The sequence below is a fragment of the Mugil cephalus genome, chromosome 17 (assembly GCF_022458985.1).
Source record: "Mugil cephalus isolate CIBA_MC_2020 chromosome 17, CIBA_Mcephalus_1.1, whole genome shotgun sequence".
Classification (NCBI taxonomy): domain Eukaryota; kingdom Metazoa; phylum Chordata; class Actinopteri; order Mugiliformes; family Mugilidae; genus Mugil; species Mugil cephalus.
In genome coordinates, this window is record NC_061786.1 from 19,285,498 (window position 1) to 19,303,546 (window position 18,049).

General features: G+C 44.0%; 1 protein-coding gene across 2 annotated transcripts in view; it reads left to right on the forward strand.

The window, feature by feature from the left end:
• Window positions 1-231: 231 nt before the first annotated feature.
• The window catches only part of slc8a3 (solute carrier family 8 member 3), a 118,111-nt gene continuing 100,293 nt past the window's right edge, over window positions 232-18,049 (forward strand). For both annotated transcript variants that reach the window (XM_047610735.1, XM_047610736.1), the window contains exons 1-2: window positions 232-1,346; window positions 7,455-9,321. In XM_047610735.1, the coding sequence (XP_047466691.1) occupies window positions 7,541-9,321 (1,781 nt within the window). In that variant the 5' untranslated portion in view covers window positions 232-1,346; window positions 7,455-7,540. The remainder of the gene's footprint in view (window positions 1,347-7,454; window positions 9,322-18,049) is intronic.

The following is an 18,049-nucleotide window of genomic DNA, read 5'->3' on the forward strand; positions in this document are numbered from 1 at the left end:
GTGTCCATTTACTTGATTTTCAGGGACTTAAACCAAGTTTCCCAATCATATAACTTATAAGCATCTCTAAAGTAGAAACTGCTCAATACTATTAAGTTAGATCCGCGTCTCATTCGTTTGTGTGTATGGTATTAGTGGCACGTGGACCGAATAAATGCCAGTGACTCACTGGATGGTCATCTTCCTTATCTGGCTTTATTTAGAGGCTAGAATCAGCAGCATCTTGAGGACAGCAGAGTAAACACGCTTTTTTTTTCTCGATAAAATGACATAGAGTAGGATATTTAACCCCCTCCCACACACACACACACACACACACACAGAGCAGTGGGCTGATTCGTGGTTTGTGTTGCAGGTTTCTTCTCTCAGCTGATGGTGACGTAGTTGCGCGCCTAACCGAGTCTGTCCGTGTGACTTTTATTAGAGATGGGGGGCGGAGGGCTGCACAGGGCGCAACCATTTCACACCTCCACCGAACGACAGCAGGCCTGAGATTAATATTAATTATGAGCACCGGATAGGTGAGACTCCAGCGTTCAGTCGCCGAGCTCCGGGAACCGACCACAGCAGCTCATTCCGATGGTGCGCAAAGTCCGGCGGACTCCAGCCCCGGCAACTTGAAAAGACGCACAGCTGAGCGCGTTCCTCCGGCGGTTCATACTAATCGTTTCTCCAGAGGAGGCAACAGACAAGGAGCTTCCGCGGCTAGGAGGATACCTACACGAGCGACATCATAGATTCCCTGCGCTATCGCAAAGCGGAGAGGAGAGGAGGAGGAGGCGGAGGAGGAGGAGGAGGAGAGCGCTGATTCACGGCTTGCAGGAGGAGGGAGAGCCGTGCGGACAGGCTCTGAAGATTCATCTCCACCAAGGGTGCAACCTTAAAATACTAACCACCCCCCCTCACCCACTCACCTACCTACCCACTCACCCCTTCTCCCCCACCACCTCCTCGTCCTCCTCCTCCTCCTCCCCCCCTCGTCATTGACAGCTTTGCGACCCGGTCAATCCGTCAGACAGGGAGGATCTGAGGAGGTGGGAGCCGAGGCAGGAGAGGACGAAAGGCGATCACCCCTGGCCGGTTTGATCCAATCGCCAATATCGAGCAGGCTGGGGACCTGCCTCTACGCACATGAGGACGACACAGCGGCTTCACCGGGGGGTTTCTGTCCGAGGAGCACGCTAGACTCCAATCAATCCAGAGACTCTTTTTTTTTTTCTTTCTTTCTTTTTTTTTGACACCGCTTTCGTTCTGATCTGCACAATAATAACAATAATATCAATAAAGGGGGGCGGACTGGAGCTGTTTCGCAGCCTATACATAAACTCCCCGGAATACAAATCCAGGTAGGTTACAAATGATCGAGGCATGCACACGGCGTTAGGATAAATGGTGCGTTTGGTTGCGACCACACAGACGCGGATGGGTTGTCTGTTTAATTATGTGGCCGAAGAGGAATCACTGGCCACATTAGATTAAGATGCAAATCGATGAGTGATGCGAGCACTCCTGAGCCCTTCATCCTAACCTGTCCATCTGCTGCCGTTGCTCCTCATCACTGGGCAGATATGATCCATTGCAACGCGCTGAAATGGATTCGTGATACCGTCTAATGGGTGTGCCATTAAAATAATTGGCGTCTGTCAAAGCAAGTAACGGATACCGGTGGTTACAGCCCGCCGAGCCCGTCCTGCTACTGCTGCTGATTGGCTGAACACCTGGCTCTCCAGTTTTGCATATGAAGCTTTTATTTAGTGTTTTTACTGTCTTTTAGCACGACCTGTCATTGCATCAAGGGATTCAAGAATCTCCTGAGATCAACTGGGGGATATTAATTTAAAATGATACAATACACGTAGGCCTGAATGCACCCTGCAACTTACAGCCTATATGGAGGGGCCTATAGCTGCTCCGGCTCCAGGGATTCCCCCCTCAGGTACCACTGACATGGCTGTGTAGTGGGCTAAATGGCCTGATGATGATTAATCAGCAACAGCTGAGGCTCTCCATGTGTCTGCTGAGTCCATGTTTACGCACATCTCAAGTAGCCGCCTTAAACAAGACCCTCTTCCCAAAATAGGGAAAGGGAAAGAGATCTGTGAGCGTGAAGAACAGCCGCTCTCTCTTCTCTCAGCAACTGTCTCAGCCTCTACGCCGTCTGCATCAGTCAGGGACCAGGAGAAGGTTAAACGTTGCTAAACAAAACTCTATTGTTTAGTGGCCAAGACTGGACTGTCTGCTGATGATTGTGTCCATTAATTGATTGGAAAATGTCAGAAAATACAGTAAAGTCCGTTTTTCTCAACCGACAGTCACAAAATTCTAACTATGAATGTCTCAAGTAGAAAATATCAAATCCTCCTGTGATCCAGTTGACCGACTAAACCTTTGATCTGTGCGTACATGTGTGTGTTATAGTCACGTAACAGTTCGCATAAAGGAACGTTTCAGTTTGAGATTTGACACAGATTATTTATGTCATCTGCGCAGGTGTTTCCTTAAAAATCGGGTGACTGGTTTACGTTGGTCACTTTAGTTTGAATTCACCTACATTTAACGTTCAGTGGTGTCTGTGTTAGGATGTAACACGGCTATTGGCACTAATTAAGATTTCTGTCACTCTGTTGTTGTTACATTTCCAAAATAGTGACCTTTTCATGCATTTTCTGAAGTCGTACTCTCACAGAATGGAAATGTAAACTGATCAGGCATAACATTATGACCACTGTCAGGAGAAGTAAATGACATTGATCATCTTGTGACAATTTAATGTTCTGCTGGGAAACGTTTGGACCTTTTGGACCTGGTCTAAGTGGGTGAAACATGTCGAAGTAGTAGGGAGACCTATGCAATATTATGAAGGTGGTCATAATGTTATGCCTGAATGGTCTTTACAACCTGGTACAAAAAAATGTTTTAGTCTCTATTAGTCTCAATTTCTCCGTTTGTGACAATAGTGTGAGTTTTAGTTTTTGTACAGCTCATTTTTGTATTTTTAAGTTTTAGAGTCACAGAGGAGACGTACACAATGTCTGGAAGGTGGTCATAATGTTAAGCCTGGTCGGTGTCAAATTTTTAAAAGACAACCGTAACATGTTGCTAATTTGCACATATAGATGATTTAAGTTTTTATACTTGATGAGTAAATGTCACTTAAAGCTTATATTCCAAAGGAAAAAGTGTCTAAATTAAGTATTTTCACTCAACTATTTCTGGTTGAAGAGGTCAGTGTTAAATATTACTGGAATACGTCAAACCTTAATTTAGAAAAGTCACTTGAAAAATAACTCTCAAGCTTATGCTCAGTTTTTTGCGTCTTTCCCGTTAATTCGAACACTCTCTGGCAGTGGCTGAACTGGCCTCGATTAAACGCTCCTTTTGTTCGCAAATGCGAAATACAATCCTTAAAACTGCAATTAGTATGCAAATTGTCTCGTGTAGCTCCTAATTTCGGGGGCCACGCTTCTAATGGGGACGCGTGCGGAGGACTGGGGACGGTTCACTCTCCGGCGTGCACAGAACAATCTGTGTGGAGATGGGGAATCAATATTTCAGATGCGTTTCCTGGTGAGGTCGTCCGCCTGAACGCTGCGTCTGAGGGCTTAATGTGATTACTGTAATGAACTTTACATTATTCTCCATGTTTGTGTATTTGTGTCTCTGAGATGATTTCTCAGTCGGGCGATTGATGAATAAATCCTTTGCTTTTGTGGCTGCGTTCAGGTGAAACTGGAAAGGCGGTGAATTCTTTTTTTTTTTTTTTTTTACATGGAATTAGTTCACCTTTATATTCTGCTGCTTTGAATAGTGTTTAATATCTAATGAGTCTTTTGAGAGAGCTGGAAATTAGCAAAATAATCTATTCGAGCAGGATTTGTAAGTCTACTGTGAAAGGGCAGGAGGTAGCTCCAAACTCCCTCTGCACTGAGTTACTGTGAAAACTCATGTGCATACACCGATCAGCCACAACATTAAAACCACTGACAGGAGTAAGTAAATAACACTGACCACTTTGTGACAGTTCTCCTGGGAAACTTTGGGACCTGGCATTCATTCACGTGGATGTTACTTAGACATGTAGCACCCACCTAGACCAGACCAGACCAGACCAGGCACCCCCACCCCATAGAAATGACACTCCTTGATGGCAGCAGGATGCAGTCTGACATAGACACACGCAAAAACGGTTAAGGAACAACTTAAAAAAACATAAAGAGCAGCACAAGACGTTGACCTGGCCTCCAAATTCACTAGATCCTAAACTGATCAACCATCAGGTGGTCATAATGTTATGTCTGATCTGTGTGACCTCTTTCCTTGTGGCAGTTTGTGCTTGGATTCCTGGTTGTTAGGGTTAGGTTTTATATTTTCCCTCCGTCCACCCAGGGCCGGCTGATTGAACGCCTTTTACTGTTATCCTTCGTCCTCCTCCTTCTGTACTCCGTAACGTACATCATTATACGTGGAGACGCAACAGTCTCCAACTGTTAGAGTTAAAGCTGCAGAAATTACAGTGCTGTGTTAAAAGCACAGGGAATTACAGCTCTTTCAACGCAGCCACAGTCAATATTTTAACGCTAACAACAACGGCTGAGAAAGCTGGCGTTTCTAGCAATGAGCCAACAGAGGAACTATCACCTAACTTTGCACATCCCCTCAGCTCTTGTGTTGCGTCTTGCTCTAAAAGCTCTAAAACTGACTGCGCCGCACCAGAAATAAACAAAGTTATATAACGTAGCATTTAGCAGCTGAGAAGACAGATATTTCCCTCGGGTGTTGTTATAATTATCGGGCGGACAGACATAATTTTTAGCAAGTCTGAAATTTACGAGTTGATCTTGATCTATAAGATTTAGGCTGCTGTTCCTCCAGTATATTACCGAACAATTAAATGACCGGTGATTTAATCACTGTAACGTACTGAGAGGCTGTCCCTAACCTTTAAATCCTGGATGCCTCACTGCAGTTTCTGCTCATCCACCCTGGCTAGCCAGCGCGCAATAAACAAGACAAGGAGAGGCTTGCAGGTCAGCAGTGCTGCTCTGATTCTAAAACAGGAAGCAGCATCTCCCTTCATCCTCTAGGTGCCTTCAGTAACACATTTATACCAAGCTCGCCACGTTTTACGTTTTAAAATAAAATACCATGTTGACAGAGCTTCGTGAGACTTTTATTCTGCGTTGCTACAAGGTCAGTTTGAATCTGAACATATGCAAAATCCTTCGTTTTCAGATTCAGCTTCCTCTCATTAAGTTACAACTTTGTCACTCAATTATTTCCCTGTTGTTTTTGTTTGTGCTCAGCGTAGTTGGCTCTCACAGGGATTGCATAGCTGGCTCGTGTCCATGTAAACAGCTCTGCTGATTCTGTTAAATTTAAGTTCCCTGTCTCCAGCTTCTGCTGCCGTTTGCTGTCATCCCATTTTCTATCCGTCAGATCACTGTGTTCACACATTTTTTTTTTTTTTTAACGTCTGAGGGATTTAATTTCAAGCTAAGATATTCTTTCACGAGACACATCTCTTTGGATCTTACTGAGGTTGAGATCTCACATTACTGCCAGTGATCCGCTTATTTGTACCTTTACGAACCATTCAGTTAGAAATATTCGAGATAATTTATCCCTGAGCAGATTAACTACTTTTGCTACTGCCTGAGTTTAGACAGAAGACGCTAACAGAAACTTTGCCAGTCTTTTGTAGACACTAGGTGAGTGTTGACACTGCCCAGGTCCCAGAGACAATATTTGGCTTTTAAATTGGCGTGAACACTTCAAATATGCCACCTCCTGTTTGACTATCTGGACCTCCATTGAAGATTTTGTCAGCTATCCAAACTGGCTTCTGTTTCGCCCGGATGATGGATATAATTTCCAAAAAATTATCACCGGGGAGTTCACGTTTGCTGGAGTTATTTTAAAATCCCCGAAATTCGTTGTGCTAAGTACGTGTTAAATCAAATAAGAAAACCACATTGCACTGCATAACATATGCTATTAAATTGGTGCTTTTATCCAAAGTGCCTTACAGCGCCATGAATGTGTATTGTACACGTTTTAGTGCAGGCGGTCCCCCGGGGTAATCAACCCTTTAACCAGGAATCAGAACAGAAGAATCCACTTTTAGCTCCAGAATGCAGAAAGCCAGATTTAGCTCAGCATAAACACAGGGAAACAAGTGTGGCTGTAATAAAAAATTCTAATCCTCTGGTGAATTCAGGACAGAATGATTAACTTACGCCTTCTGAAGAGATCATTTTAAGTCAGACTAAACTCCCTGTGAGCCTCAGGGGTTCGAATGTGTTTTGGAAGCCTCACCCAACCACCTGATCCTGTAAATAATCAGGCGCCACTGAGGAGAGAGCCTCTGTAATAAATTCTGTGCGTTGTATCGTCTGGGTTTGGGGTGGTCAACCATTTGGCATGCTCCTGCCGCCTCTGGCTTTCGCTCTTAGCATCTGAAGAATAGTCGAGTGCTGAGGAGGTGTTTAAGATGCTTAGCTCAAGTTTTTATGAGTTCAGACAATTTCTGCATTGTTACTGTAATGCTGATCTCTTTTCTGGAAGTGTGCATTAGGTGTATATAATGAATTTAGATGGGTCATCTGTAGTCTTTGTTTCACTTTGTCTCTTGACCATCTCTTGCCTCCTCTCGGCTGTTTTATTATTTATTTTTTTTGCCAATGTGACATTTTGGACAGTGCTTAGTTTGGCAACATTGCATGTCTGCTGAGCGAGCTGTTTGGTTCAGAGCTGTGTATTACCTCTGAGATTTCAGACAATCGTGCTCAAATCCACATTATTGGTTGCACGTATCCACTTCCAAAGTGAAAATAAAGTTTATGATTGGAAATGAGCCCGCAGGCTATGGTTTTATTAAACTAATGTTATCTACATTGCTCACACAGTGGTTTACAGACCTGAAAATCTCATGAATTTCTAAGCATGGGGGAAGTATATTCCAGCCCGCCTTTCATAGATAACATAAAGGTCTCATGAAAGCAGCGTTTGTAAAGTAGGAGGCAGAAACCCATTGAAGTCGTACAGAAGGATGGTAGAATAATTTGAATTCTTGCGCTCATGTAAAATTGAGAAATTCTTTTCTTGCTTCAGACTGTGTGTTTCTGCCTCTGAAATGCAAATACAAAGTCTTACACACTTGTGCCAGTAGTAGTCCTCAAACTTACTTTAAAATGATATGAAAATGCCCTAAGGTTGGAGGCGCTTTCTTTTATGTCATTACATTAATTATTGAGTTATTATGCAACTAAAATTAATGCATTACACTCTAAATATGTATTTAGTATCTAATAAGAAGATGGTGCAACTTGGTGTCATTTATTTTTTACTATAGTCTAACTCTTGTTCCTAATATGAAGTTAAACTCTTTGATTCCTGTAATAAAGCTGTAGGACAACACTCATTTAATCTTTGTTGTGTCTGTTTGGTCTGCTTAGGTGGTGGGTGGAGAAAACCACAGCTCAGTGCTGGATCCCAGAGGGGCCGTCAGTGTGGTAAGGACCCTTGAGACGAAGGAGGGTGCATGGAGGGTTCAAGGCCGGTAAAACCAGGGTCGTCAGCCTGCCTCTGGTTGGGGCTGGTCTCTGTGGCTGTAGCCTTCCTTTGTACAGAGGCCCGGACCACCCCGAGCCCTCCGCAGAGCCCCAGCAATGCCACCTGCAGAGGTAACTCAAAGTGTAGCGCTGGGATCATCCTGCCCATCTGGTATCCCGAGGATCCCTCAATGGGAGACAAGATCGCACGGGTCATTGTCTATTTCGTGGCCCTGATCTACATGTTCCTTGGTGTGTCCATTATTGCGGACCGCTTCATGGCAGCCATCGAGGTCATCACCTCCCAGGAGAGGGAAATTGTCATCAAGAGGCCCAATGGGGAAACAACCACCACCACGATCAGGGTGTGGAATGAAACAGTCTCCAACCTCACCCTCATGGCCTTGGGCTCGTCAGCCCCTGAGATCCTGCTTTCTGTAATTGAGGTTTGTGGACATGGTTTCAAATCCGGTGAGCTCGGGCCCTCAACAATCGTTGGCAGTGCTGCCTTCAATATGTTTGTCATCATAGGCCTCTGCGTTTCTGTCATTCCCCAAGGGGAGGTACGCAAGGTCAAGCATCTCAGAGTGTTCTTTGTCACCGCAGGCTGGAGTATCTTTGCTTACATCTGGCTCTACATAATCCTGGCTGTAATTTCTCCCAATGTTGTCCAGGTCTGGGAAGGCCTAGTCACACTTGCCTTTTTCCCCATATGCGTACTCCTCGCCTGGGTGGCCGATAGACGGCTGCTCTTCTACAAGTTCATGCACAAGAAGTATCGCCACGACAAACACAGGGGCGTCATCATTGAGACTGAGGCCGAGCGATCCAAGGGGATTGAGATGGATGGCAAGATGGTCAACTCCCACTTCATGGACGGAGGTGCAGCCAGCAACCTGATTGGTTTGATCGAGAGCAAAGAGGTAGACGAGTCCAGGCGCGACATGATACGCATCCTGAAGGACCTGAAGCAGAAGCACCCAGAGAAGGAGTTGGATCAGTTGGTGGAGATGGCAAATTACTACGCCCTCTCGCACCAGCAAAAGAGTCGGGCCTTCTACCGCATTCAAGCCACACGCATGATGACGGGCGCTGGAAACATCCTGAAGAAACACGTCGCAGAACAGGCGAAAAAGAGCGTGAGCGTGCAGGAGGTGCGAGTGGAGGAACCGGAAGAGTATGTGTCTCGGATTGCTTTTGAGCCTGCGGTCTACCAGTGCCTAGAGAACTGTGGTGCCGCCATTCTCACCATCACCAGGAAGGGTGGCGACATCAGCCAGACCGTCTACGTGGATTATAAGACGGAAGACGGCTCAGCTAACGCCGGGGCCGACTATGAGTTCACAGAAGGAACGATAGTGTTCAAGCCAGGAGAGATGATTAAGGAAATAAGTATTGGCATCATAGACGACGACATCTTTGAAGAGGACGAGCACTTCTTTGTGCGCCTCGGTAATCTGCGCATACTGGAAACCGAGGACGAGGTGCTGTCCCCCAACAGCCTCCCGTACCCCAAGGCCATGCTAGGATTCCCCACCGTGGCCACTGTGACCATTCTGGATGACGATCACTCGGGCATCTTCACCTTCGAGAGCGGCTCAGTCCATGTCAGCGAGAGCATCGGTATTATGGAAGTCAAAGTGCTGAGGACTTCTGGAGCGAGGGGGACGGTCATTGTGCCTTATCGCACCCTAGACGGACTTGCCAAAGGAGGAGGGGAGGACTTTGAAGACACCTACGGAGAGCTCGAGTTCAGGAACGATGAGACCTGGTAAGGCTGCAGCTCTTTTTTTTTTTCTCATTACTGTGATGCAGGCAGTTTTCATTAATGCGATCCTGGTCAGTTATGACTGGTTGTGATTCTGAGGTCATTCAAAGTGCATGTCTTGACGAAGTGATTTTCTTTTGAGTGCGGCTTTTGCAGCCATTGATCCGTTTTTGAATTGCAGTTTGATGGTGGTAAACCCGTCAAGGAGCGATAGCTACGCCGTACATGACATGATAGCTAGCTTCAAAGCGTTTCAGAAGCTCGTCTAGTTCAGCGTCTGCTTTTGATGCAAAGACGTTGTTGCCTCTTGACATCATTTAATTTAGAACATTCTTTGGTAACCTATTCATGTGCTGTTTGCGCTCATCACTCGGTGAATTTTGAACGCTCTTTTCCTTTCCATGGTGAGACAGCGTACCTTCTCATCTGAGCGTGCACTCTATATCCCCTTGTTTTCCTGTCAGGAGATTTTGCTCTCGTCAGAGCGCTTTGGTAGCAATCCCGTGTGTGTGTGTCTCGCATGCAACAGGGATTCAACTTTGGGATTCGTCACACAACCGTGGAAACCGTGGAAGCCCTTAAGTAACCTCTCTAATCCCTGCTGCTTTTGTTTTCAAATTCTGGATTCTTGCTCTTTTCCCTTCTGATTGTTAGTTGACAGAGAACAGGCGGGGAGAACATAAATAGTTATTAAAAAAAAAAAAAACAGAATTACAACAAGGGTTGGAGGTCTGGTTCAGGGTCAGGTAATAATCTGTGAAAACAGTGTTTTAGGTTCGACATGGAGGTTTGATTCCTTCTGGACTCCTTCTGAATAAAAAGCTTGCATTTTGGTTGTAAGCCTCTGTGAGTAATAGTGATGTCTTATTTAATTGCGTATGTTATGTTGCCTTGTCAGCTGTGCCATCTGTGTGAAAATAGCGGACTACAAATACACATAGGCTTACAACTGAGTGGGCATGTTTGGCAGCGTTGCAATAACAGGCACATACTGGAGTGTAGTACAAATACTACTGGGGCCATCTATTGTTTGACACTGCAGCATTTTGTCACATGTGGGCGACACATGTGAGGCTATTTCCAGGGATACAGGCATGTATACAAAAGTGCGTCTCTTGAAAGATATTGATTTGTTTATTTCACAGCTTGCATTTGTTTGCATCTCACACATTGGACTTCAGGCACTGAATTAAAGTGACACGAGCCTGTGAGATCCCCTTCCCCCCACCAGTCAGGGCCCTCCCTGTGTACTGTGGCTGACTGGCAGGGTCCGTGCTCCGGGGTGTGGGCTCCTGAGGGCCGAGGCAGCCCAGGAGACCGGCGGCGGGGGAAGGAGTGTCGGGGTGATCAGCATGCGCTTTGGGCCCGCTGAGCTCTCAGGGTTTTGCTTGATTTATGTGAGAGATGCCTTTTCTTTTGTGGGCCTGGGCCTGAAGGCTGCCGAGGATGCAGAGTGGGGGGAGATGTGGGGAAAGTCTATTGTGCTGCCGTGATGTTGCTGGCATTGTGAGGGGATGTTAGCGTATCGATCTGCTCATTGTGTTACGCTTCGTGCTGAGAGCAAGGCATTCTTCTGGTGCAGCACGGCTCCAACATGAGGGCAGGACTGGACGCACTGTAAATTGATAAGTACCATTGATCTGTGAGAACGATCAGATCGTGTTGGTCAATTTCGAGCAGTATGAACAAATTTAACCTCTTAATCTGACGTGTCAGTTTTTCTCGTTATGCGTTTCAGTAACTTGGAAACACACTCATTATACTGACATTTTGGAATCACAATGGAAACATGACAGGAAAAAACTGGATGCACTAAACTAAGATCTAGGGACTGGTTTGGATTGTTATTTTATAGCATAATTTTATTTCTCTTCATAGCTGAGCTGCAAAAAAAAGCAAAAAAAAATTTAGAAGACGACCTCTTCATCTGCTTTAGTTAGCATGGGTTAGCGCAGTTAGCGTGGGTCAAAGCAGCCTAGAAGTAAAATAAGAAGAATCAAAATCACGCTGCACTGCAACAACATCAACAAACATTGATTGCTGCATTTAAAAGAAGAGAAAAGTTTCCTGGAGACAGCGAAACGGTTAGACATATTCTAGAGAGGGTTATGTTTGTGTATTTCTGTAGAAAACAGGTTTTCTGGAGCCAAGGTACGTGCTACCCTCTCCTTGCTACAATAACTTTGATAACCCCATATATTGGCCTTTATGATTCTCCAAGGGTGGACATTTTGTTAATATAAGACTGTATCGGGACTCGGATCGGCCGACTGAATGTTAAAAGATCTGTATTGGATCGGGAGACATCCCTACCCAAAACCAACATGAAAGAACTACTGGCGACAAAAGGCCGACCGTTGCATCTGCTTCAAAGGAAATAACTCCTCGTACCAAAAGGTGGTAGTACTCCTTATACCGAAGGGGCTTTGCAGATAGCTTTTATTGCATCCCTTTCTCTTCTTGTGCACCGCGTCGCTAATCTGAACTACCAATCACAGTTACTGCTCTGTACAAAATTGTCTGAAACGCCGCCATCAGATTTCCAACCAGTACACACCTCCGGAAACAGTCCAACGTTGATTTGGTAACTCACCAATCCAAACTGTGGCTGATGACGCACCGCTGCTGTTGGCTGCAGGTTGGGGAGCGATGCAAGACCGGGGAGCCCCAGGAAGAGAGAGTTGTTTGTAGGAATTTGTTGGTAAAAACGAAGTTAGTTATACCCTTGAGATGTCACAAAGGTCTTCCAGACAAAAGCGCTACTTCCCAGTGTTCAACCACACTTTGAACTTTGCCAATAGGGCAAAATATTGAGTTACGTTAATCCATCAACCACATGCTTTAATGGATCGCTGGCGATCCGTTGGGTTTAAAAGGTTTAAATAATTATCGCTCTTAAAATGTCAGTGAATTGTCGTTTTTAGACTTTTACACATTGTGGATATATAACGTGTTAATTTGTGAGTGCTGTTGTACCTATGCCTGCGTTCTCTCTGTGCTGAGTTAATGTAAACATGTCATGGCTATAACTTTATTAAGCAGGACACATTGAAAATTATTACCTACTTACTTACTCCCTATTATCCCTCCAGGCAAGTAGGGCAGTGGGCTACTGAAAATTATAATCTCATCCATGCAACACGCCCACAATGTATTTCCCAACATGTCAACCGTTTCCTTTAAAATACACCTTGTTGAACAAGGAAGTAGCCATTTTAGAAACATACCTTTATCATACGTGCAGAAAGGGTGTGAAGATTTATGATTGAAATCAAACCAAATGTAAATCTGTCTCAGTTTGAGGTTAGGGGGCAGACCCAAAGGTCACAGGGGTGACCTTTGGGTCTGCCCCTGGGTCTACTGCGAGACCTTAAATCATATTGTGGCATTTGCAGATGTAAACGCTGACATTTACACTGACAATGAAGAGCAGTGGTTGCACGCTTACGTTCCAGGAAATAATTTAAGCGTCAAAAATTGTCCTCTGTGGAATAAATGTCAAAGCGATTGACGTTTGTGCAGTCATGTGGAAAATGTGTAGTTTTAAAGTTCACACATTAAGCTAGATTCCCACAGACAGTGTTGATTAACACACTCAGCAACGAATGATGCTAAATTTCATATGATTGCTCAATACATACAGGACATTATACAGTTAAAGCTGTTGTTACACATGAACACGCTCGTGTATTAATATGAAAACCTTTGCTCCTCTCCTTCTGAGACTTGTGGATCTTTTGTAGAATGGCACACTGCTGTTACAGAACTCCCCGCAAATCTCCCCGAAAATTTCCATAATTACACTCGGATAGTGACGAATTAGATTCCGTGTGCATCCATAAAAAAAAAGACAAAGAGGAGCAGTGGAAGTGACAGCTTCATCCAGAAGCATACTAGAAGATTCATGAGAACATTTCCATACACAAAACAAAAGGGATGAATGTGTATAATATTCACTAAAGGCATAATTACAATGATGTTTCTTCCGCTGCCTTGAAAGCTCTCCTCGGGGCCGTTTCCACGCTCGTGACATGAAAAAAAAAAAAAAATCAGAATTTATTTGCCTCCATTGCCCTCACATTCATATTCCACCTCTAGCGTGAATGAAAATTGACAAAAGAAATGTTGTGTTTATTTCCATCTTGCAGGATTCCCTGTTTCGCACCCGGTTGAAACAGTGTTCGCTGTTAACTCAGTTGTTAATTGTGATGACTAAATGAGGGCAAAATGGGCTCCCTGTCTAAAGGGCAGGGAGTTTTTGATGCCCTTTGGGGCAATTAGGCCGCATAATGCTTCCACTATCATGCATGGCCTTTTCTCTTTCCTCCTGTTTTATGAGGCATCGACCCTCAATCTCTTTTGACACAGTTTGGTTCCACTGTTTGCAAACAGAATATATTAGTGTCCTAATATGGAGCTCTGGAATACACCACTTCCAGACTTGACAATAGTTCTCAGCCCCAAGGCCTTTCTGGTGAATCAGCCACAACATTAAAACCACTGACAGGGGAAGTGAATAACACTGACCGTCTTGTGACAGTTCAGTGTTTGGACTTGGCGTTCATTCGTGTGCATGTTACTTAGATATTAGCTCCCACCCAGACCAGACTAGGCACCCCCACCCCATAGTAGTGACACTCCTTGATGGCGGCAGGAGGCATAAACGCTTTGGGAACAACTCAAAAAGAAACATGAAGAACATAGGACCCAAAGCCCCCCCCCCCCACCCCCCCACTAGCAACGAGGCACCCTCCGAAGGTCCATGTCCATTCTCTGATGACTCACAACTGTTGTGAAGGCAGAAGGGACACCTACAAAATGTGTATAGATCTTAGAATCTGCTTCTTAAACGGTTGTCAGAACTGTAAAGTTAAAGAGGTCTAGTACGTTAGCTTAGGCTAGCAGGGACATATGACTTAGACTCAAACTTTAATGATTCACGAGGGAAATTACTTTGTCACCAAGCTTCTTTGCACATGAAAGTATTATTCATAAAACCACAAGAAAGATAAATAAAATGAGATTAAGTTGAAGTAAAATAAACATAAGCAGTGTAATCAAAAATGTGCAGAATTAGCATTATGACAATATACAAAAGTAGTTGGCAAAATAGTGCCCAAGGTGATGTGGATGTTTGGTCAGTTCCATAGCAACAGTGGTGTGGATCGTGTCGTCATGGTGTTTCTCGTCAATGGTGCTTCCTTATCGGTTGAGCTCTGGTCATACATACCAGAGCTTCCCAACCTAGTTAACGTAACACAATGCATGCATTAATGGTGGACGCTGCTCTCCAAAGCAATTCAACGTGACATGTCATCCCAGCTTATTGCCTCCGCAAAGCTCCAACTGGACGATTCACAAGTTAACTGTTTCCAACACAAAATCTGAACACAGAACACTGACAAATCCCGCTGATAAATTCCCTGAGTCGCTGGTAAACATATCCCAGCTTGTTTTGTCAGGCCAACAGTCCAGAAGCCAAACATATTTAATTTATCGTGTAATAATTATCCCCAGGTTGGGGATCTCTGGTGTGGCATTACCAGGGAATGTTAATGGAGCAGGCTTGTGCTTCCTTTGAACATAGCACAGCTGCGGGGTGGAGAAGCTCCATCCCTGGAGAGATGGATGTTTAACTAGGCGCTGATGGATTCATAAACAAATGAGAGGTGTGCAGCGGACAGACCAGAATCACCTACAGTAATTGCCACTGTGGTCACGGCTGCATGAGCAAAACTCCCCCGTGCCTGTAAACCCGCCTTGTGTTTTTATATAAATAGCATCTTGTATACGCTCATGAGAAGATGCGTGAAATTTGCCCTTTCCCCTGCTCTCCGCCCGGCCTCCTCCACCTCCTACGTTTTTTTTTTTTTTTTCCTTAATATCCCAGGAATGTGTGGCTGTCACCCCTCTGGGCAGCATGACTGACAGAACACATGTCCACGCTGATCCTCGTCCTGCTGACCACTCAGCTTTTCCCCCCCACCAGCACTTTTTCAGACATCCTGGAATAGACCCGTGAGGTTTACCTTACCACCCTGCAGCCAGATATCTCTCACACAACCGGGATCATCTCCAGCTCCACAAATCACATTCAGTACTACGCTGATGTTGTTTTACTCATTCTAACCTCATAGTTTCTGTCTTCTTTGTGTTGTGAACGTGTCTTTGTGTTTTTATGCCACCTCGTGGTGCAGATGCACCTTCTTTTCTGCGGTGGGGTGAAGCTGTTTTCGGGTAATTTTGAATTTGCTTCATTGTTGTTTGCCTCCAGTTAGAAATGAAACAAGACCTGTAAGTACAAATCAAACAGGTGTGTTTTTTGGTTTTGTGAACCAATCAAATCCTATTCAATTTACTGGTCATGAGATATGCAATGACCTGGAAAATACAAGTTTGCTGGGGTGTAGCTTAATACCAGACAGAATTTGTTTTTAAAGGAAATATCAGCAACACGTGTTGGTTGTAAATTGCTTTTTCTTTTACATTTTAACTTAAATATGTATCATACAGATTTAACACAGAAACTTAAATCCTGCGAAAACATAAATTTACTGGAAATTAAGTCCATCGAAATGTCTGCCAATTCACCAGTTAAAGATTTGGTGATATGTAAGACATTAAGATGGTCATGAGCCTTTGTCATTTTGATAAGAAAACCAGCGTTCAACAGTTTATATGATGGGTTCTAATATAATAACTAAGGTGTGTTAACACTAGCAGGGAGAAAGCTTGGAAGGAGGCGATATGAAGCAACAAGTTGACGTCAAACGCTCACCCGGTAGGACACACAACATGAAAGTTGAGCTAGCTTAAAATGTTGTCTTTGCGCTACTGACGCGGTGACACTTGAACCAGTCATATGCTTTTGATTCCTTCGTTCGTGTCTTATATAAACGGTCAGTGCCATTTCCAAAGTTCTGTGACAGTGTCGCTAGCTAAGGTGAAGCTAGCCTGTCGGTGCTAACTGGCTGATTCTTATAATAGAGGGTATGTACGTGATGTCTGCGAGTCTCATGTACTAGCATGAGTTGAATAGTGACGTGGAGTTGAGATTAGCACATAGTTGAATCACAGATTAATATGTCTAAATGTAATGAATTTAAAAAAAGTGGGAAAGGGCTGTTGGGCGATTGACTGAACCGACATATCTGAAAAGCAGAGATATATTTTTACAGGCACAAAACCTGGTGTTGTAGTTCACATTTAGTGTCAGATAATATTAATTTATGTATGGCTAACGTTACTTCTCAGTAAAGCTCTTAGCGTTAGCATCTTTTATTTAGTTGTATTTATCATAACTGAAATGAGCTAAAACTAACTTACACTGAAATTGAGGCTAATCCACTTTTCCAAATCCATACTAGTTCGTATGTCTCTGTATGCCCTCCATATTCCTTAAACATGCTAGAATGTAGCATGTTAGCCTGCTAGTTAGCAGTAAACAGAGTTGACTAATTCAAACTTTGACCTGGAGCTGGTGCTGTAGATGAAGTTAGAGGATCAACAACCAATTACAGTATTTTATTCAGGGAAACTTGAATGTCTGTTTTTATGATGGTGCTTTTCCATTTAGTAAAATATTCCATTACTGGGGATAATCCTCTCTACGCCATGAACGTTTGTTAATATCACACCAATCCATCCAATAGTTGTTGAGATATTCTGTGTAAGAACTGAGATGTTAACCTCACTGTAGCCCCGGGGGATTAATCAGGGAACCACCAAAGTCAATAAGGTGTTTCCACTGGAAACCAGGAGTGACTTAGTAATTATTCTAATTGGCTGGAGGTTAACACGGGTCCAGAAGCTTTATATAAATAGCTTCCGCGAGACCCTGCTGGAGAACAGAAGGAAATGTGGACTGTGAGGAAACATGGATGATAAAAAAAAAATCTTTTAGAGAATAAAATGTCACAGATAGTTTGAAATATCATTAAAATTAGTAGAAATGGGTCACGATACCAGATGTTAAAGATGGCGAGACCAGATTCATTTAACACACACACACACACAAAAAATGAGTTCTGTGCAGGCTCGAACACATCCAGAGACAAACAGTGCCGGAAGATTCATGGGAACATTGCCTTCGTCTGCTTCGTGAATCTTTTTCACTTTGCCTCCTGCTTACAAATGGAGTACAGAAACCCACACCCGCACATACAAACCCACAACAACGCACTAACTCACGCACAGGTTGAGCTGTAATAAATATGCTGGCTGTGCGTTTGTTCCTCCCAGTTGGGAGAATGCAATTAAGTTAAAGCTTATTTATAACACAATTCAGTGCAGAGCGTGTCGCCAGTTTTCCGAGTCTCCCCCTGAGTGTTTGTGTGTAAATCTGACCGGGATCATATATTCAAGCGCCCCAAACTTCTGACAGTCTCTCCAGCCTAATCGAGTCAGGGCGGAGGTAAGTGCATCAGTTTGACCCATTTGACTGTCAGAACATTTAGCTGCGTTGTTTTAAAAAATAAGCGCCGCCGTGCTGTTACAATTTGGTTTCCTGCTTGAACGGATGACACAGGGCCTGCTCTCACACACTGATTGATGGTGCAGACTTCAGGGTTCGCTTGGCGTTCGCTTGACAAAATGGTAATACTAAAGATTTGTTAAAGAAAATACGTCAGCATTTAAAACATTCAAATGTTAAAAGATGTATTTATTTAAAGAATATTTGCATGAGAGCGGTTTTTACCTCTGAGGGACATAGACGCCGCAACATAGTGTA